We start from the raw sequence: 21,024 nt of genomic DNA, 5'->3' as shown, positions 1-21,024 counted from the left end.
TAAAGGGCTCTCCATCCCTCACCGGGAAATATCCACCCCCAGCTATCACCTGCCAAAAGCCCATCATGACAGATTCTTTCAACATCCTACAAAACAATGCAGATAGCCAATGTTGGTTTATTTTTATGGCTAAATACTGTCCAGATGCCTCTTTTTAAAGAATGATCTTTTTTTTTTCTTCTTTTTTGGTGTCTAGAGCAAGTTCTGATCACCCAATCAAGGCCAAAGCAAAGACACTTTAAGCAGAAAGACATAAAAATAGGATCCTCTCCCATGGCAATTTTGGATTCCCAGCAGAACTGCTCTTCAGTTGTTGCAACAGCCTTTACACAATCGCTGCTCCTCTGCTTCCCCCCCACACAAGGGAGATTTCAATCAACCCAGCTCTGCACCCTGCCTCCCTTAAACATAAAGGCTGGGCACAGACTGACAAGCTGGTGTGACACACAGCCAAGGTGCAAAGGCAGATCCAGGGCCCTTGCAGCCCAGTTGCGTGGCTCGCTGGGAGGTCAGAGCCTGCCACAGCACCCCTTTGCAGTCTGCTGACCCCTGCGTAGAAGACTAGGGGTCCTCTTGTTTCTAACTGCTGCAGACTTGCTAAAGGGAATGAGGGTTTGTTCTTCTATCTCTATTTGTGAAAGCGTTCAAATACCGAAGTTAAATCCAGGCTTATCCCCTCTTTTCTTTACATAAAAGCTCCCACTCAAAGCAGACATGTTCTCAAATCTATTATCCTCTATATTGTTCATAGTGGTTCTAATTTTTCCCACGTTGCTCAAAGCTCTATCCTCAGGTGACTGTTCTCTGAGCTTTTGCAGCTCAGCTTTACCTTTCAAATAAGATTTATCCATTAAAAAACAATTCCACTGCTTTTTGCAGCTATCATTTTGTCACATATGGATTTATTCAATAAATGCTTTTAATAGCAACATTTCTAGGCTTTGTTTGTGAAGAGCTGCCAGGCTTTTACAAGCCAGGGTTGGCACAGATGCTGAATTGCCTCTCTCTACCCAGGGGAGAGTTCCCTGCTGGTCATGACAGAGGTCCTGCACACACAACTAAATGAAAGGAAATTAAAAATATGAGTATCTACATAATTCACAGCCAGTAAATGGTGGAGAGTATCAGGCTTCCAGCAAATTCTGGACCTCAGCAAAGCTTCTAATAAAAGCAGGAATATGTGATTTTAATCTGCAATTCCGAGATCTACCCAAAGACCTAAAAGCCCAGCTTCAACACAAGTACCAGGGCAGGGAACTATAAAAAGGCCATCAGCAAGAGCCAATTCAGCCAGCCCAAGGGCACTGGGAAGTAACAGCTGACAGGACAGAAGAGAGAGGTCAAGATCAGTATGCCAAAAATCTTTCATTCCTGGGTCAGCCTGAAATTAAGCAGCATTGCTGTTGTCTATCTGCTGCTTGCTGAGGACCAAAGGGTGCCTAGCATTTGCATCTCAGTGTGCATGGCATCCACCCATGCAGGCCTTCACATGTGTCTCCTGAAGAACTGTAAAAGATGGTGGTTGTTGAAAAAGAGAGTGAGTCTCTTCTTTTATTCTGTTTCCCCAGTCCCTGGCTTTTTCTGAGGTCTTCAGATGTCTATTGCTAAATCCTTGGCCCAAATTCTCCTCCCTGAAAGTGGCACAGTAGTAAGTTTGTCTAAAGCAAAATTGAAAGAGAAAACAGAATACATTGCCTAATATTCTTTTTTAGGTTTTCCAAGAGTGATAAACTCCTTTTGGTGCCTCTTTTGCTTTCTTTCAATGAAATATTTAATACATTCACACATTAGGAGGATTTATTTTTGCTCATCTTCCTCCATTCTTTCCATAGTTACCCACAGTCCCACATGGACTTATTAATTAAATTCTCTTGGTACAGTGTTATCTCTCTCTGACTATCTCTATTTTCTGTACTGCAGCTTGTGTACATTGTTGAGAGGAATCAGAGAGAGCAAAGAACCAAATAAAAAGATCCCTCCAGGAATACAGTGTTCGATTATACAAAGAAAACCTGCAGTTTAGATTGCTCATCCTTATTTCCCAGAGGAGGCCTCATATATCTTTGTTCTTTAGCTTTTTAGAAAGAATTTCCTTTTCTGGTAAATTTATTTTACCTGTGAACTGCAGGCCAGGTTTTTGGTCACATTTACCTGCTTTTTCCATTATCAGCTGTTATATATTGTTCTTCCCCATGCTCTGCCTCCAACAATCAGCTTCAGGGTGTTTTGCAGCACTCCTTCCCCATGGCTTTGTGCCCGGGCTCCAGGACCTTCCACCAGCTCTGGGTTTCCTGGGGGGAGCCTGGCTTCATGTGAACAACACAGCGGGTTCTTCTCACAAATGACAAAGTGTCATAAATGCATTACTGTTGATAACAGTGATGATGAGATCCCTGGAGATGCCAGGAAAGGAATGAATGTGGGGCCCAAAGCTCCCTCTCACCTCCTGAAGTGCTGTACATGTTTTATGGACAAAGAACAACTTCTGCTCCCGGAGTTGTCAGTCAAAGCTAGCTTCCTCGGTGCTAAAGTTACTATAAATATCAGAATAACTCTTAAAAACACGAATGGGAAGTACAGTAGTATATATAATTCACCAAGCATTTCAAGCTGTTGACTCCCTGCCTCCTTGAAGTCCACACATTTGTATGATTCATAGCCATCACACCTATGTTCTGTGTGCACGCATATACATGTTTTGATATGTTCAGTATTTTGCTCTTGTCTAAAAATAAAGCTGTAAAATGGAAGGGGAAAATCCATTTACTCCTTTAGACTTTATGCTGGGAATCTGATATTACCTCCAGTTTGCCGTCTTCCCAGCTGGCTAGATATTTTATTGTTTATGTTGGACCTCCTCCAAGATTAATGGCATCATCTGTACAGTTTTAACGGTCTAATCTTGCTAAATCTCTTTGTTTTGAAATTTGATTGTGCCTGATCTTCATTATTTTAATTGTTTAATGTATTATAATTAAGGCTCAATTAGATCTAACAGATCGCAATTCAGCCCAACATATTCACATCCGACTGTGAGCTGCGGGAAGCACAAGACAAACCAGGCTGATTCCATGCCGTTTTTTCAGTCCAAAGACCAAGTGCTATTTTTGCCACTGACTTATGTATGACTGCAGGCAAGTCATCTATCTTTCTGTTACTCCAAGGGATTCCAGCTTGCTGTGTTTATAGCCTAACTGGGTCTCAGCACAGGTTGACATCTTCACACTCAAGTCTTACAGAAATAACAATAACAACCCACAGCCCATCCCATAGGCAGCTGCCGTCTAACTGGGACTGACTCCTCTTTATACGGAGCACAGGAAGAAAGACCATGAACACGGAGGCTTGTAAGTATGCCTGTCGTTTCAGTGTAAAATGTGGAAACCTCCCTTTCCTCCCCACCCACCTCATATCAAGTTCTGGCAAGATTTTGGTACTTCCCAGAGGACAGGCTCTCTGCCTACGTAGAAGGATACCTCTACTTGCTGTGCACGACACAGCCCCGTCGGAGCCATGCCAGTTGTCTCCTGAAAACTCTGTTGCTTCAGCATGCAGCAGGCCAGGCCTCCAGATACCCTGCACCATCTCTCCAATTGTGCATCTTCATTCTGCCTGCATCCCAGGTCGCAAGGAAGGATCTCTCTTTGCCAGGGGGTAAGAGCCAGTTGTTTCTTCTGAAGACGGTGCTGGGAGAAGAGCAAGCGGGTATCAAGTTTTCCTTTCAAACGGTGAAGGAAGTTGCCTACCTTCTCTTCCCCATCACCTTAAACCCAGCACTTCAGAGGGATGGGCAGTCACCCACAACACAGGGGACCCAGATTTAATTCACTCCTCCACCCAAGAGAAGACGAACCCATTCCTTCAGGACACACTCTTGCTATCAGGGTCCACAAGGGGACCTTTAGCTCCTGCTAAAAATTTGCCACATTTGTCCAAAAATTAGTGACAGCACATTGATCCTGAGAGCAGTCGCAGCCTGCTGGTCTGCTGGCCAGAGCTCGCAGCTGAGGGCAAGGAGATCTGGTCCTGCTCCGTGCCCTAAGGACTACTTCTGTGCCTTATCTGGTGATTATTACTGTGTAAAACAAATAAACTCAGATTACCTTTCTGAGGAGTATCAGGGTTCCCTAGCATCTTCCCTGTGGCAGTAAGCAGTATGGTGAAAGACTGAAACCACCCTGTAGATAACGAATCAGACCTTGACTTACATCATCATAAAAACAAGATGGGAAGAAACAAACGTATGCAGAAACCTGCCATTTTCATCTCCACAAGGAAACCACGTGTAAATACCCCCCAACCTGATAAAAGGCATTCCCTTCGGCATTGCAGGCAGCCAACTGCACGGGGTCGTTAACTTGACAGTAACGAACATATGGCTCCAAGGAAGACACAACAGGTGTGACACAAAAACAGCACAGGCACTTGGTCCAGAGAAGACGGCCCTCACTAGGTTACAGAACAAGCCCCCCACCACTGGCACTGCACCTCTCACAAACACTGGTTTTGCAGTATCAATGGTTCTGTAGGCTCAGCAGCCAGCCTCTCTCAACGTATTTCATTCAGATTAACTAAGTCCTTCCCCAAAAAACCCAAGAAAAAACAGTACTCTCCTTAAGAAGCTCGGATCAAAAGAAGCAGAAAAGAGGATCTCTAGCAAACATGGAGATAGAATTTAGACTTTAAAGCCCTAAGAACAAAAAAAATATATGCCTCCCTTATTTTTAAGTGCCTTTGAACATTTTCAGATCTGTAAAAATATTCAGTTAGAACAACTGTAATCAAAATAATATACTGTGCCTTTTTGTAATCTAGTTTGGGGATTATTTTTCACTCCCAAAACATAGCACAGGCTCATTTTTAGGTAGAGAAACATTTTTATTTTTGCAACTTATTTTTCCTCTGAAGAAAATGTGCTTTTAAATTACGTGCAGGATGGATTCATAAATTTGAAGCAGTTTGCAGGCTGTTAGAGCTGAAAAAATAATTTGAGAGTTTGCAGTGTTCGGTCCAGGTATTCTCACATCCAGCCCTTTCAGCTGAGACAGTCCCGATGGCTGGGCACAGTTCAGCTGATGACTTGCTCTTTGTCAGCAGAGCTGCTGAACATTTCTGACTCAGGTGGGCAGAACACTTCACACCCCAGTAGCCATGGCCACAGACTGGGAGGAACCCAGCAGGAGCTATTGTTGCCAAGGGAGAATTTGTCAGAGCAAGAAGCTGGCTGGGGAGCGCTGGGGATGGTAGGAGTAGGCCAAAATCACCAGCAAGGCTGGTCTGTGGGAGGAAGATCATGGCGGGGGGGTGTGGATTTTTGGTTGGTGGCAAAGCACCAAGTCATAGAAAAAGAGCACTTTAGCGCCGTGTATATCCAAATAAACGTATTGAAGAACATCCTTTGAGCTGCTATGACTTATTTATTTGAAGAGGTGATATGCTGGGGATATGAATTGTTCTGTGAATGTCGGGGTGGTGCCAGGGACTGCATGAGCCAGGGGCAGGACATGCCGAGCAAACTCCCAAATCTTGCTGGGAGTGGCATGCTGCACAAGCGCCAGGAAAGGCTTCTCGAGATACAGTTGACGTACACGTACATCAGCCTAGCTTGTTACCCAAGAATCTGCAGAAAAAGTCTTCCCCTGGTTTGCGTCCAGCTGTTTGAGGGTAGGTTTGGTATTGTAGCTCAGGTACCTGTGCACCAAGAGCATTCAGAAAGAGAAGTACTAACTGCATTTGCCTCATCACCACTATCTGTAGGAGATGGGAGAAAATAGTTTGGAGAGCTTCTTGTCAGTGCTGAGTAGCTGTAGCATATACGCACTGACTCATGGATTTAAGCCTGCTCTGTGGAGATCAGGACATTTTGAGAACTTCCTGCCTGAAGACCAACCATAGCTCTAGCTGGACACTTCCAAATCTCCGCCTTGTCTTATAATCTGCTTATTAATATCCCCACCCCATTGCTTTTCCAATAGTTGCAGGATGCAGTACAGATCTTTCCATCCTTTAAGACCATCTATGGATTTCATCTGTAGTAGTGATTTTATTGCTTCTTTTTCTTCAGCCAAATTCTGAAATTAGATAGGCCTCAGACTTCTTTTAATACCCTCCTTCCTTTTCATTTTCACAGCAGGTAGAACATTTTCTACACTAGGTTTTTTGGGTTTAGTTTTTATCCCCAAATCTTGACCCTCTACCTATTCTCCTTAGGAGAACACCCAATCTCTGCTTTCAGGTTCTGATCTTTCCTTGTCAAACCATCTTCTCTGAAAATTGGCAGTGGTACACATCTTAATCCATGGCCTAGCAAGTCTTCCTGTGTGCTGTTGTCTCCATACAACTTTTTGCATTTGCAGGCGGGAGCTGTAACCAGCTCTGGTGACAGTTTTTCTGTTAAAGAAGAAGAAAAGTGACATTGTAAAATCTGGAGCTTATCAACAAATCTGTTGGTGAAGCTCAGAGGAACTCACAGCATTCTGAAGTTAGTCTACTGCTATTATTGCTGTTTGCATGCTGCTTATCGTATCATAGAGATCATTTGGTTACAGCCTAGCTGCACTCTTAATTAGCTTAGCCAGAAGCCTGCCAAGTTTGAAAAAGAAAAAAAATGTTTAACAGAGAAGTGAGACATTAACTATTTGAGACATAATAGCATCCGTAAACTCGGTAGTCTTCTTCAGCAGTTTAACTTTCTTCTCATCAAAACCTCATTTTCAAGTTAAGTAATAAGAAAAAGAGAATCTAGAAGTTGGGGGGGGGGAAAAAAAAAAAAAAAAGAGTGCCTGCCCTGTGAGACCGCAGGCCTGGAGGCTTTGCTTCAAAAATCTTTCCTCAAGGCTTAGGTTTCAAATTCTGCCCTAGATAAATGACAGAAAGATTGACTTGGTAACTCTGGCCCTGGCTTGCAAGTGATAGGGTGGGATCTCAGCCTCTAATTCTGCTTCAGGTTTTCCATATGGCCACAGGCAAATCACGCGGGCGTTTGCCTGAGAGCTTTGTCCCTATGGAGCCTCATCCTGCGGGACTGGGTGTAGATGTCAATTTGCTGCTGACCTTTGAACGACTGTAAAACTGTAACTTGGCCACACTGCAAGCACTCCCACTAATTTTATACTTCCTGGGGCTTATCTATTATGCAAAACCAGACAGGTTTCACAAGCTGGGAAGTTGTGCAGAAGAGCAGCTTTTATCATAGCCCAGTACTATGTATGTGTCTATTCTCTGTTTTGACATCAGCTCAATTGTGTCCTGTTTAGATAATTGACCAGAGAGAAGCTACAAAAACTTTCCATGCTAGATAAGGTATCCATCTTGAGGAAGAACCTGACAGAAAGGCAAAAGGGAGATAAGGCATTTTAATTTGTTTCTCCAGCTAACCTAATCTGTGACATAAACAACTCTTGCCTGGTTTTTTAGAGCAATACAGACCCTGTGGGACAATTGTAAACCTCTGTACCTTATAGGCATATTCTAAAAACATTGTGATGTTGGGTTGGATATACCATTTGATATGTGTGTATAGATTTTAAAATTAAAAATAATTTGCTTAATTCTAGTTAGCTTCTTTTAAAATAGATTCACTAGTCCTACCACACAATGGCTGGATCTTTAAAATGTCAGGTAGCTGGCAGGGGGGCACAATAAAAATCCACAAATATTTGATGAGTATAATTATCAAAGCAGGAGATTCTCTAGTCAGAATGGAAAGGGGTCAGAACCAGTTAGTTTTGTTACAGCTATTGATACAAGCACATCCTAACAGCCCAGCTGAACTTTATGGATGAAGAAACAGCCATTAACTGGCTCCCACCAGAGAATATCTGAGACCTCATTACTAAATCAGACAGAATTCTTAGGCTGGTTAAGTTACAGGAATTGATGCCAAGCCAGGAGAGCAAGGGGAATACAAAGATAGTAACAGACCCTGGAGATCCTAGGAGGAAAAAAGGTGTTCAGGGTGGGAAGGAGGAAGAAGAGGCAGGGCAAGAGAATCAAGCTGCTCTGCAAGAAATAAAACAAACAAGGTGGGGTTTGATAGATTGTTTTCATGGACTTGTGTTCTTTGTCTCCCAAAAGCTCCTCTGCCATAACAACCTCACTTCTGAAACCCACTCTCCATATAGGGCACATGCTATGTTCAATCAAAAATCTTTGAGCATACTCTGGCAGGCTGGCAGCTCTCAACCGCTATATAAAGGCTGGCTTCCACCTGCCTTTTCCACAGCGCAGGCATTTAATTACGCGCTTTGTCCTCCGTACAGCTGCAGTTTTTCATAGACCTTATTTATCTTGAGATATCAGCTCATCTTTCAAATTTGGTTGAAATTGGGTCCCAAAGTTTTTAAGGCGAATTGCTGAATGTACAGAGAGATAAACAACACAATCTCATAAACCTCATTTCAAAGGCAACCAGGCTAAAAAATGCCAGTTTTTAATTTCTGATCCTGTTCGTGCCAAATGTTGTCTAACATTTCAGCAGCAATCTGTGGCCCTGAGAGCCTCTTTCAATATCCTATCAAGAATATAAAATAAATTGTGATAAATGTAGTCAGTATAAAATAAAATGAGTTGGTTGCTGGGATGCAAAACTGAGGTTGACAGGCAGTTGAGAGGAAACTTGCATGAAAATGCTTATTTTATGTATTTCTTTGGGGCTTAGCAGCCTGGAGCTGTCAAGATGGTTTTGCACATGCTCAGCAGCAAAAACGGGATCTGAGCGATCTTACCAGTGGAAAATGTAAGTTCCTACTGCATTAAGAAAACCTTCAAGGTCAGACATGCAATTAATGCCTATAACTTGAATAAAGTTACTTAATTAGGGGCCTAATTTTCCCTTCTAGATTTCTTTAGTAGTCTGTTGTGATAATTTTACCAAGGGCTTGCGAAAATCTAAATAGAATATACTAGTTAGCTCTCCTTCATCCATACCGCTATCGAACCATTCAGGTACCAGGATGAGATTAACGAGACAGATTTTTTGGCTCTAGAAATTGTCATTTCTTAGACCACCTCATAAAATCACCTTTGAGGTGCTGTATCATTCCATTTTTAAGTAGAACTTCAAATGATCATCACTGTATGAATAATTCATTGGATTACCTTTAAAAAATACAGGTTCAATACATTACCCATTGATCCTTTTAATGGCAAACATTTATAGCGAGAGTTTGCATATACCCTATAGCAGCTACACTATTTTGTTTTTGAGGTCCTCCAGAAATCCTCAGGGTGTACCTTATGAGACTGGTAACTTGGCATTTTTCTGATGCCTTCAACTCTAACAGCTACTGTATATTTCTAAAGAATGTAAAGAAAATAATAAATAATTTATCATTTAAAAAAATAACGGACAAACTAACTCAGAGTAAATGCACAGCAGACAAGAAAGTCTGAACTTAAGTGGTAGAATCAACTTGAAACAAGACATTACAGTGCCTTTTTCCTGACAATCAACATTAAAATAACATTAGCTAGTAAGCTCAAATAAATAAAAAATAAGTCTGAAAAAAAATTAAAGTAGGTGTAATAGAATGATGTTAGTCACAAGTTTGCTTCAAGACATCCTGTCTCTTCTGGTAACACTTTTTAAGTTTTATCTTGCTCACTCAACAGCAGTTACACATAACAGAAATGAATACAAGCTAAAAGAGTTCTCAGTTCCCAAATCCCAATGGCTATTGCTTGCAAAAAGAAAAAAAACTGTTTTCATCTATAAACCAACAGAATTACTCAGGATTCAGTAATTCAGGGTGTAATTCAGTCCTGTGTGGAGGACCAGGATAAGACAGACGCATAATTTATCAACACCATGTTAAATTCACTCAAACACATACTTCCAGCCCTGGAGGACCCACGTTCAGTCGATGCTCCCAGTGGTGTGGGCAGCCAACTGCCTTCACGCATCCCAGCACAAAGTACGCCGTTTTGGCACCATCCATCTTGCTTCCTGTAGGGAGAAATGGAGGAGAAAACATATGTGATATGCTCTTTCAATGTATCTTTGGAAGACACACAAAAGCCTCAGCATTGGGCAATCAGATAGGAATGAGAATATAATAAAAGCATAATATATAAAACATATATGTTGCACTTGCAGGTCTCTGTCTAGCCAAGCGGTTTCAAACACCCATGTTAAACCTCCTTTATGTTGCTGATGGTTGGGGATATTTCACTTGATTTCTTCACGGTTCTGATGACTGCAGCAGCATCCCTAAAACGTTCCCTTGCTGCATCTCGAAATAGTCTGATTAATCAATCTTATTCAAGAGTGATGAACTTTGTTCTTCTGTGCAGCTTTTGAGTTTGCATCTAATACTGTAGAATCAAGTCAGGTACAACACAGAAACAAACTGAATTTTCCATGGGAAAGTAGATACACCTAAAGCAATGCCAAGTTGCCTGATTTCAAAATGAGCTCCCAGCAATGCAAGACTTTGCACACTTTTACATTCAATACGTAGGTGCTCAGATGTAACTGATGCACTCAGACACGACAATGAAAGGAACCAAATGAGATCTGTATATGGACCTACACTCTACAGATAGGAGCCTTCTCACCCAGACCTCTCAAGCTCTCCTGCCAACTCACTGCTTACAGAAAGCTACTGCAGCCCTTCAAGTGCAACCAGGTCCTGATGTTCTTCCCCATGTCGTATGCTAAAAGTCAGAAATAGAAGTTATTTAGATTAAATTCAGCTTTTTAATGACACCTGTACAAACTTAAAGCCTTTCATACCTTCCTGGAGCTTTTTATAAATGAGAAAGAACACTATCTAGCTTCCTTTCTCAGGAAGGTCAGTATGCAGTAAAGAACAGTGCTGATTTATCTTCATCATTTGGTGACAAGTTCTGTGAAGGAAGTTGCCATTTTACATCACTTTTTTTCAGAATGAAGGAATGTTCATCACTTCAATGCCATTTATCCAGCGGGTACCCTGACATCCTTCTTGGATACTTGTCAATTTGGTGACAAGATGTTTGCAAACATTTTAAAATTATTTTTGTGAAAATTACCTTTGTGTTTTATTGACGGCCAAATCTCAGGAATCATCCTTGGGGACACTTCCAATCACTCACTAACTCTCTAATATATATATATTTAAACTAGTCCACATCCAAAATCGTTTCAGGATTTTAATCCAAGGTATGGGATTACTTAAGCAGGCCTCACTGGTACTCTGATTCTTCAGCTAAATATGCCATTTTCTATAAAATTTGGCTATGGATAGACAGGTGAGGAGGTTAGAGAAGGTTCTCATGACATCTTTGATGAGACAGAGAGAAAGGCCATGTGGGATCCAGCAGCTCTAACTACTTTCCACTCAGTGATGGAAAATAGCAGCCTTTTACACAATTTGTATGTTTTATCACTGGCACCTGACACAGAGTCAGAACCTGACTAATTTTAGACCACTGCAGGGGGAAAAAGGAACAAAAAGAAAAATCTAAAATGCACCCATCCTTCACTGAAGTCTCTCAGTTGGGTCAACCTACAAGAGTGTCCCAAGGACAAAGGGTGTCAGTTGATCCAACAGCACAGACTACAAGGGAGAGGAATGAAGTATCTAATTCCCTTGGCAAAGCTTGAAGTTTGACTTGTAAATCACAGGCTGTGGCCAAGGAAATAAAGATAGCTAGGACATATTCCTAAAAATGTTAATAAATGTTTTTTATTCCAGAAAAGTGGTAATACTCTGATGGTCTTGCTCTTGCTAAGTGGAAGGCAAGAAGCTCAAAGCCCTACAGAAACACACAAAGGCTGCATAAGAGTACTCCTATATACAGTATAATCATGTAGCCTGAGAATCAGCACAGAAAGGTATGTATGTAACAAAGTCAAAACAGTCAGGATTTTGAGCAAGCAGCTTTCAGAAAAGTAGCTCCTGACAGCAGGAGAGCATACAACAGAGCTGCCAACTCTTCTTTTTTTTTCCCCCTGCAGGCCGCAGATTTGCAGAATCATCTCCTGGTCTCCAGAGAAATGCCCTTTGCTAGGCTGCCTTTCCTCATTTTCCTGTTCCCAGGAAAAAAACAGTCAATCAGAACATCTCCATTTTCTAGCAGCAGCCTGGTTAGCACTGAGAGCAACCACTGCCGTGCCTTCCGGTCCTGACCACATTCGCCGACTTTGAAGAGCTATTCCTACAGACTTCCTGGACTGCCTTCTGTGGCCTATGCAACGGTAACCCCCCAAAAATCCTGCCGTCTTCTAGTTCGTGGATAACCCTGCCTTGCTACCTGTCCACTTTTAATTAAACATGGTTAGGCACAGGGAAGAATAACTAAACACTTATGGGAGAAAGGATGAGAGGGAAGAAGAAAGAACTAAATGCTGTGGTAGAGGGAAAATAAAAGATATCTGGGTCGTCCCCCCACCCTGTCCCTCAGTTTCTTCCTCTCATATAAGAAAGAGAGAAGCAATGTAAATAAACATACATATATATACTTTTATATGCAAATGTGTCTAACTACAAATGAGTTTTTGCTCCTAGCTGCCGACAAGTACGCCTGACAGTCTGAGATAGTGAAAGTGCAAGTCATTGAACAAAAAGCTGTGTGGAGAGCAGCAGGGAAAATGCATTTGAAGAAAAGGGAAACTGCTTAAAGCCTATCTTTTTAAGAGACAAAGTTCCCTGGTCAAAACTGTAATAAGCAAGACAAAATAAAACATTCCATGCTGGGGAAAAAGTGCAGGAAATAGAAGAATAGAAGACAGCAGGAGAGTATCTGTTCACGAGACAGCGTATGCAAAGGTGAGTAATGTCTAATTCCTTGGATCTGTTTCAAATGGCAGCATTCATGAAATCCAGAGGAGTGGAAATGGTGTTTGGCAGAAATAACCCACTTAAAGGGGAAGGAGTGCAGCATCTATTGACACATGGGGCTGTTGGCAAACACAAACTATGGTTAGTGGCAATTAGGGTTGTTGCAGGAGATGTTCCATTCACTCCAAAACCAGAAATAATGGAAAGGAATGAATGGAAAGGCTGATGTTTTCCTTCCACAAAACTATTAATACAGTATTGCAGGCTACTTCACAAGGAGTTCCCCTATACTTCCTGGAGATACCAAAAAGCAATACATACCTGTGCTTCATCTAACATATGCTCCAGTCTGGATTCTTTACGCACTTTTAAGGATTATTAATTTTCCTGTATCAGTTAATTTTTCATCATGTTACCCCAAAATATTCAAGCACCTCTGAAAATGTATAGTCTATATATGGGTGGTTGCCATTTCAATGAGACTTTTCTACAAAATAAAGGTTTAAAGCTTATGTTAAAAATGAACTCTGTAACATAACTTGAAGCAAGTTGCAGCAAATGCTGTGCCATCATACCATCTGTGTTCAAGTACAGCTCTCGAGCTCTCCTCCTATTGCTTCCCAAAGTGGAAAATAATGATAAAATATAAAAACAGATAAGATGAAGCATTGTGTATTGGAATACATTATGAACCTGAGTGTTACAATGCTTGTTTCAAAAACGAAATCTGTATCTGTATAGCCCAACAAAGCATCACTGGGGAAGTAAAAAGAAAGGTTATATTCTTCTTCACATTTAAATTAAGCAACAGCAATGTTCTCACCTGACACAGCTAGTAAATTCTGTTGAGCTTTGCTCTACCCGATATTGCCCGCTTTGCTTTTTTTTAGCTCTCTTCACAAGTGTTCCAGCAATATTCCACAGGAACGTGAATGAAATTCATTAAACCTTGGAGTAAATGGAAGGCACTAGAACTAATGAGAAATAAAAAAAAACCAAAAACAACCCACTGTTAAATCAATGTCTAAGATAACAGAAGTTGCTGGACAAAACTTACATGGGGGAAAACATACATTATGACAAACCCTAACACACATCGTAGGCTATGAGAAAGGGTAATAAGACATCCATAAACAAGCCCTGTAGGTAAAATGCCATGACAGAAAACCTAGATGTTCTTTATATGATACAATTTTAAGGGTAAATGAAGAAAAGCCCTATTCTTAAAAAGTCAACTTTGTCATGCAGAGCTTAAAATAGCACCTTTCTGATATGCAGTCAAAACACATGATCGTTGCTTTGAAGATTTAGAAACAAAACGCTCGTCCTGGTCACTGTATTGCACTCTGAGGTCTACAGTCACCTCATCAATGCAGGGCAGAAGGGAGACAAGGAACATACCGAGAAGCTACCCCAGAAAGCGCCTGGAAAAGACAGCGAGAAGCATGCAGGCAAGACGAGGAGGCAGGAGGCAGCGCGCCTGCAGGAGAACCTGTTGACGCTGCCGTCTCTGGTACTGCACCAACCTGGTCTCGGCCAGACACTTGTCAAGAACGCAAATACATTCATAACTTCATCTTGCTTTCCGATAAGGAAGCACTGCACCCTTCCCACATACTACCCTACCAACAGGTTTTTATGACTCTCTCTACATAAATACACGTCCATCCTGTGCTGTGGCTATTCCTGCACGAGTTGTTTTGAACCATTAGTCAAGCAAGTATTTGTGATCCGAGCAGGAGTCGCTCAGAAAGCTGCTGTCGCTTGATTTCCAGTTACGGCCGGATCCACAGCTCGGATACAGTAACCACCCACATGACCAGAGCCTGAGGTTTTATAGGAGACCTGGCATTCAGAAGGGACAGGGCGGAGTGCTCACCGGAGCCTCACATAGCCACATGAGCCTGGAGGGAGCCCCCGGGGGGAATTTCCCTCTCCTGCTGGAGGTGCTCCTGATCTGCGGCATTGCCAGACACAGCCTGAGTCTGGAAGATAAAATCGCCCTTCTATCCTACCCGACCCTTTTCAAAAAACGTTATTGAGGTGCTTTCTCCATCTTATTTCTAATTCTGTGAGATACTACTGATCCCAGAGCCCAGGAGAAAGCATATGAGAGGCCAGGACACCGCCTACTTGAGTCAGGGAATCAAGCTGGGACAAGCTCTTCAAAAAGGGGACAAGTGAACGCATGCTTTGAACCCCTTTGGGAAACAATTTTTTTTTAATAAAAAAAGCATTTCCAATTTGTTGGAATGCAATGTTTATTATTTTAATACTCTTCCTACTCCTGTCAGCACATTCTTATCAACGTTTGCATGCCCGTTTGCCTTTCCAAGGGGGAGGCCCGCAAATGGACTGTTTGTATCTGCAGAACCTGGCCATGTTTCCACCCCACCAGCCCCTAGCAGGGTCTCCCAGAGCCCTGCTGCCATTCCCTGGGCTCCTGCCCAGGCTCCGTGTGCTGTCCTCTTCTGGGTCTTCCCAACCCACAACCTCCTTCCTGCTCCCACTCCAGGATTCGGCTCCTGGCACACGGTTTGGCACCTTGCTCAGCAGCCGCAGACCGTCACGCAGACCCCTATGGTCCCCGTCTCCTCCATACCCTGGAGCTTGCCCACCGACCCGGCCTTCGCCACAGACACCCCACATCGCATTCCTGCAACTGAAACGGTACCGGACACTCAGCCAGGCTCCGCGGGGGCTTGGCGGGGGTTTAACGGGAAAAACTCGTCCCTTGTGGAACACGCGAATCCGAGAGAGGTCGCATGGGGCGTGTGGTGAATGTGGGGGAGACACCCACATGCAACCCACGGCCACATCGGGCGGTGCCCCCCGCCCACGACCCCCCGCTACGCTTCCACACGCTTCCACACGCTTCCACACAGCGCCCGGGGCCCGCTCCGCCACCGCGGGTCTCCTCAGCCGACCGGTGGTGAAGGCAGGGGCGGGTGAAGGGGACTCCCGGCCGTGCCGTGCCAAGCCAAGCCGTGCCGGACGAGGCAGCCGTGTCAGAGGCCAGGGCCGAGGGGGCGGGACACCGCCCTGCCCCGGCCGGGCCGGGTCCTGCGGCAGCCCCGCAGCGCGGCCGACCCCCCGCCCCGCTCGGCTCCGCAGTCGTTGTTGGGGGAATGGGGGGGGCGGCGGGTGCACGCGCCCGCGGGCGGGACCGCCAGTTCTAGGCGTGTCCCGCCGACCCGCGCGCCCGTGGCGGTTGGCGAGGCCTCCGCCCTGCGGCGCGCCGGAGAACGGGAGAGGGAGGCGCGGGCTCGTGCTCGCGCCTTCGCCGTTGCCATGGCCCCGGCTGACGTCACGGGCGGTGCGCTGCCCGCGCGTTGCGGCGCGGTGATTGGCGGAGGGGCCGTGTGTGGCGCTGGGAGGGAGGCTGCAGCGCAGCGAGCCGCGAGGCAGGCACAGTCCGCGCCGGCCGCCCGCACCGAGACACCCGCCGCCGCGCTCCCGCCGCCGCCGCGCACAGGTAACAGGGCCCGCCGCGCCGCGCCGCCCTGGGGCCCAGGACCCTGCCCCCCGCCCCCGGGGGCTCGGGGGGGGGGGGGGGGCGAGCCGAGCGAGACGGCCGGCCGGCGGCCGGGCGGGCAGGCAGCGCCCAGCCCTCCCTACCCCCCCCTCCTCGTCCGCGACGGGGCGGGAGCGGGGCGGCGGGGGCCGCGCAGGTGAGGCGGCGGTGGCGGGTGCCCCTCCCCGCTGGCGATGAGGAACGGAGGGGAAGGGGGAGAGCCACCGGGGGCGGCGGGGCGGGGGCGGCAGGTGAGGGACCCGCCCGTGGCGCGGTGCGATGCGGAGGGGGCGACCCCGCGCCCGTGGGTGTAGAGGGGTGGGTGGATGGGGGCGGTGGGGGTCGCGCCGCCTCTGCCGGGAGGGGGCGGGGGGCCGCGGCGCCGCCGCTGGGTGTGGTCTCCCGCCGGGAGCGCTGCCCGGGCGCGGAAGAGCCGCAGCGGCCGCCCCTCGGCCGGGCTCTCTCCCCTCCCCTCAGCCACCCCCGCCCGTCCTCCCCCCCCACCCCGCTCGGGGGGTCTCGGGGGGCAGCGGCGGCTCCCCGGGGGGGGGGGGGGGGGCGCTCCTCCTCCGCCGCCTCCCCCTCCCCACCCGCCCCGCCATTCCCCGGGGCTGGGCCCCACGGGCTTCCCCTCGTCCGGCCGCTGCCGGGGCGGGGAGGCGGCATCCTCTCCCCCCCCCCTTCTCCGCCGGTGGCGGCGCTGGGCGGAGGTGAGCGGGATTAACGCGCGCTAAAGTGGGCTGGGCTCCGGCGCCCATCCGCCATGACAAAGGCGGGCTTGGTGTCCCCGCGGCGGGGCGGATGCGGTGGCCGGCGGGCGCGGAGGAGCGGCCCGCACCGCGCCTCCCGGTCCGGGGGGAGCCCGCGCCGCACCTCACCGCGCCTCCCGGCCCCGGGGGGTCCCGCGCCTCACCGCGCCTCCCGGCCCCAGGGGGTGGCCCGCTCCTCCCCCGGGCCGCTCCATTTTCTCCTGTCACCTCCCGGGCGGGGGGATGGCGGGCAGCGCCCAGACCTCCCCGCCCCTGCGCGCCCTCGCCCTCCGCCGCCGGGAAGGATGCTGCCGGAGCAGCTTCGGTGGCCTGATAGCAACTGGCGTTTTAACCACGCTCTTCCTGGATCACGCCGGGTGGTAAATAACCGTAGCCCAAATACCTTGCCTTAAAATGGCTCCTTAACCGGCTGTTCGCCGTGCGGTCAAGTTTTCAACGCACACGGTAGCAAATGCAGCAGAACAGCCTTTGAGTTTGTGCCCCGGTGTTGGGGGTAGAAGCTACTAAAACTTTCCCTTTCAGGTGACCAGAATGTTGATCTGCGCTTAATTTATTCCTAAATGGAAGATAGTGCTGCTATTGTTTGTGGTAACTTCCTGTAAAACGACAAAAAGGTTAATGGTTAAAGATCTAGATGCTGTATTGTTGTCTACGGAACATACAGAAATACATAAAGCGTACGTGACCAAAATTGGTTCTTGATTTAATAAGCTGGCTGAACTCTAAAAGGTGTATATCCCAAAGCACATTGCCAGGGCCTCAAAATTATCAAGTCAAGATACATAAAAGGATGGGGGGTGAGGGATCAGTATTCTTTCCTGACGTACCAAAAAAAAAGAGCCCGTTATCTCTGTTCAGCAGAGCTTGTTGGTTTTTTATTTTAAGTGCTGATAAGATGCAGGTTATGAAGCATCTTAGCCAGGTTGTGCTATCTCAAATACTGATCTTGAAGGAATATTTTTAAAAACTAAAATTTCCTTTTGTCTCTGAAATCGTAGTCTCTCAGGCTGAAGAAGCAGTACCTTGTTCAGCCCTCTGTCTACCGTATCCCATTTTGGGAAAGAAAGTTAACGTTGATGGGTGTACAGCTGTAAATGTAGATATTTGGTGGATTATGACTTTGTAACATCCAGCGTGGGATTTGATTTGCAGATTCCTCTGCCAAGTCTTTATGCATTCTATTAAGGCACAGGGGGTCACCTGGTACAGGGAGACCTTTATTTGGTCTCTTCCTGTGAAAAACCTACTGTTGGATATGTTCTTTGTAATTTTTGTTATATTGATAATTGGACATAGTTGATGGCTGCAGCTTGAATGTAGTCTTACGAGAGAGTGGTGTCAAAGAACTAAGATCATTTATATGCATAAGATCAAACAACTTGCTCTCAGTTCACCTTTGGATGCTTTTGTTTGCATTTATTAAAATAATATCAAAATATTAAAATAATAACATACTTTTTAAATGTACCAGTTTTTCAGGCGGAAGCAGCGGCTTTAAGTCTTTGATACACATATCCATGTGTCAGAGCATTGAGTGTTTGTATGCCTTGTGTTCTGCATTTCAGTTGTGCCTCTTACAGTTCCAAACTACTTAGAGAACAGTTGCTCTGCATATGAAGTTAAAACACCATTGTCCTTGATTAATGTCTGAATAATGCCTCACTATTTTTCCTCTTCAGAAATATCAGCATGGATAAAAATGAGCTGGTGCAGAAGGCCAAACTGGCTGAGCAGGCTGAAAGATATGATGACATGGCAAGTTGCATGAAGTCTGTGACTGAGCAAGGAGCTGAGTTGTCCAATGAAGAGAGGAATCTTCTCTCTGTTGCCTATAAAAATGTTGTAGGAGCCCGTAGGTCATCTTGGAGAGTCGTCTCAAGTATTGAACAAAAGACGGAAGGCGCTGAGAAAAAACAGCAGATGGCTCGAGAATACAGAGAGAAAATTGAGACTGAGCTAAGAGACATCTGCAATGATGTGCTGGTGAGAAATAATGAAACTGTTGATCCATTTTTACTTAGAGTCACAGGGTAAAGGGTGCTGGGTCCTCTGGGACTACTTCTAGTCTGTCAGTAAAGCTGTGGTCTCCTGTGCTATATCTGAAGGACAGGGTTTAAAAAAAAGTCTGGCTCTTTCTTTCCTTCTAATGTATTGATTATTTATATACAAATCATCATAGTTATGAATGCTAGTGTGAATTTGGAGACATGCTGAAACATTATTGCATATAAAGTAATAGGTATGAAAAGTCAACATATGCCTCCGAGACTGAACTAGGTACAGGTTTGGTTTGGGGTTTTCTCCTCTGCCCTCTCCCCTTCAGTGCAGTATTTGTATCCTAGTTCGCTTTGATTTCTGCAACTTTAACGTGCTGCTCTAGTTGTAAGAGGTAGTTCTCACTCTACGGAAACTGTGCCCCTCCCTGGGTAAGATGATGTAATGTTAGTTATGACTCAGCCATGCAGAAAATTGTCTGCAGGAAGAGGCAGTAGAAAAGCTGTGATACCCTCTTAAACTTAAAATTTTTATTAGCAAACTAAAAGGGTGTTCAAATTAGATGCTTTCTGTGGTTTGTAGTTATGTTCAAATGTGCATGTACCTGGCAAACAACCCTATATTTTCATTAGGAGGCTGGTTTATGAAATCCAAACCTCTTCCAAATGCTTATTCCAGATTGTCAAATTTTTTTCCAAGTGCATATGCCTGTGGTGCTTCAGCGAGCACATGATGAACGGACATCCAGTCCTGCAACCAGTTGTGAGGTAGATGCTAACTGTCAGCAATACAACTGTCCGCTGGCCTGTGGACCCTGCTGGTGTGTCATCCCATATGTGACATGGGATCACATACCTGGAGATGACAGAACAATGTGTGATATGGGGGAGGTGTTAAATAGCGAAGTATGTGCTTGAAGATCTGATGTCAAACGAAAATTAAGATGGATGAGTAGCATAAATTTTGCTTGCTGTGTAAGATAACTAAATGACATGGGCGGTGATCGTTTCTAGAAGACTGGTTCTCCAAGGGTGTGTGAAAGTCGGCATGGATAACTCTTGAGTCTTGGCTTCCAGTTTAGGCTGGCTTCCATGGTTACTGTAACGCACCCAGTTTCGTATGTTTCATTGTGTTGTGTAAGGATAACTCTTAAACTTCCACTATGAAAATGGAAAAGCCAAACTTACACGTAGGAAAGAACTGATTTACTAGTGTTGTTAAGTGGTGGGTCATCTATTTAAGCCAGGGAAACAAGGATCCTAATCTGGCATTCTAATTTCTTGTGGGTTGGGTTTTTTCCCAATTATTTATTTAGTTTATTGATGGGAAATTCCTCAGGAGTGGATGCTTTCAGTTCAGAGTGATCCGAAATGCTTTTGTACTACATTTGGATTTAAGAAATCGTTTTAATTAAGTCACTGGGCTTAGAAACCCCTTTTAGAAGAACTTAGTGTTTGCAATTAATTTTTTTTTTCTGATAATGGGAACCAGATTGAGGTAAAACTAGCTTTTATTGTGCAAGCTAAATATAAAAACTAAAACAAAACCCCAGCTTTTGAGTTTGCTGCAGCAGCTGAAGTAGCAGGGGGTATGCACGGGTGGGGAATATTGTTAAATCTTCTGAATCTCAAAATGGACTTGAAATTCTCTTTGTTTTCTCTCATTAAAGAGGTAGTAATAAAATTTCTCTCATTAAAATAAATTTTCTCTCATTAAAGAGGTACATATATTATTCAAATACATTATTATTCTTTTACATGTTACTACTTTTATGCAGCAAATGGCATACAAATTTTTAGTGTTACCAGTCCAATTTTCCCTAATAGATTAAGGGAAGATTACTGTCCAGAAGAAACAATGCCTTAGGTAGTGATTAGCAGTAATAAAACCACTTTTGTAGACTTAGGTTTAAAAAGAAAAGCTGCTTCTTTTTTTTTTTTAATTCAAGGGATGGGACTTAAAAACGCTTTCAAACGGTATG

General features: G+C 45.2%; 1 protein-coding gene and 1 long non-coding RNA gene across 12 annotated transcripts in view; one reads left to right on the top strand and one right to left on the bottom strand.

Moving 5' to 3' along the window:
- Window positions 1–4,857: 4,857 nt before the first annotated feature.
- Window positions 4,858–17,334, bottom strand: LOC142053624 (uncharacterized). Of its 8 annotated transcripts, none has more exons than XR_012659280.1 (4): window positions 17,117–17,334; window positions 13,588–13,738; window positions 9,834–9,946; window positions 4,858–6,390 (listed from the first exon to the last, which is right to left on the bottom strand). It is a non-coding gene; the product is annotated as an uncharacterized LOC142053624 (long non-coding RNA). The 8 variants fall into 8 exon arrangements; XR_012659279.1 differs by having other exon boundaries at window positions 17,157–17,334; XR_012659282.1 differs by having other exon boundaries at window positions 17,192–17,334.
- YWHAZ (tyrosine 3-monooxygenase/tryptophan 5-monooxygenase activation protein zeta) overlaps window positions 16,079–21,024 on the top strand; it is a 28,173-nt gene continuing 23,227 nt past the window's right edge. The window contains exons 1-2 of one of the 4 annotated variants that reach the window (XM_075085518.1): window positions 16,079–16,239; window positions 18,728–19,031. In XM_075085518.1, the coding sequence (XP_074941619.1) occupies window positions 18,738–19,031 (294 nt within the window). In that variant the 5' untranslated portion in view covers window positions 16,079–16,239; window positions 18,728–18,737. Of the gene's footprint in view, window positions 16,240–16,315; window positions 16,436–16,829; window positions 16,989–17,575; window positions 17,726–18,727; window positions 19,032–21,024 lie in introns of those variants that run through there. The other 3 variants (XM_075085519.1, XM_075085516.1, XM_075085517.1) reach the window with 3 other exon arrangements.

Source organism: Phalacrocorax aristotelis, chromosome 2 (genome assembly GCF_949628215.1).
Source record: "Phalacrocorax aristotelis chromosome 2, bGulAri2.1, whole genome shotgun sequence".
In the NCBI taxonomy this organism is placed as follows: Eukaryota; Metazoa; Chordata; class Aves; order Suliformes; family Phalacrocoracidae; genus Phalacrocorax; species Phalacrocorax aristotelis.
This window is presented reverse-complemented; position numbering and strand designations above follow the sequence as displayed.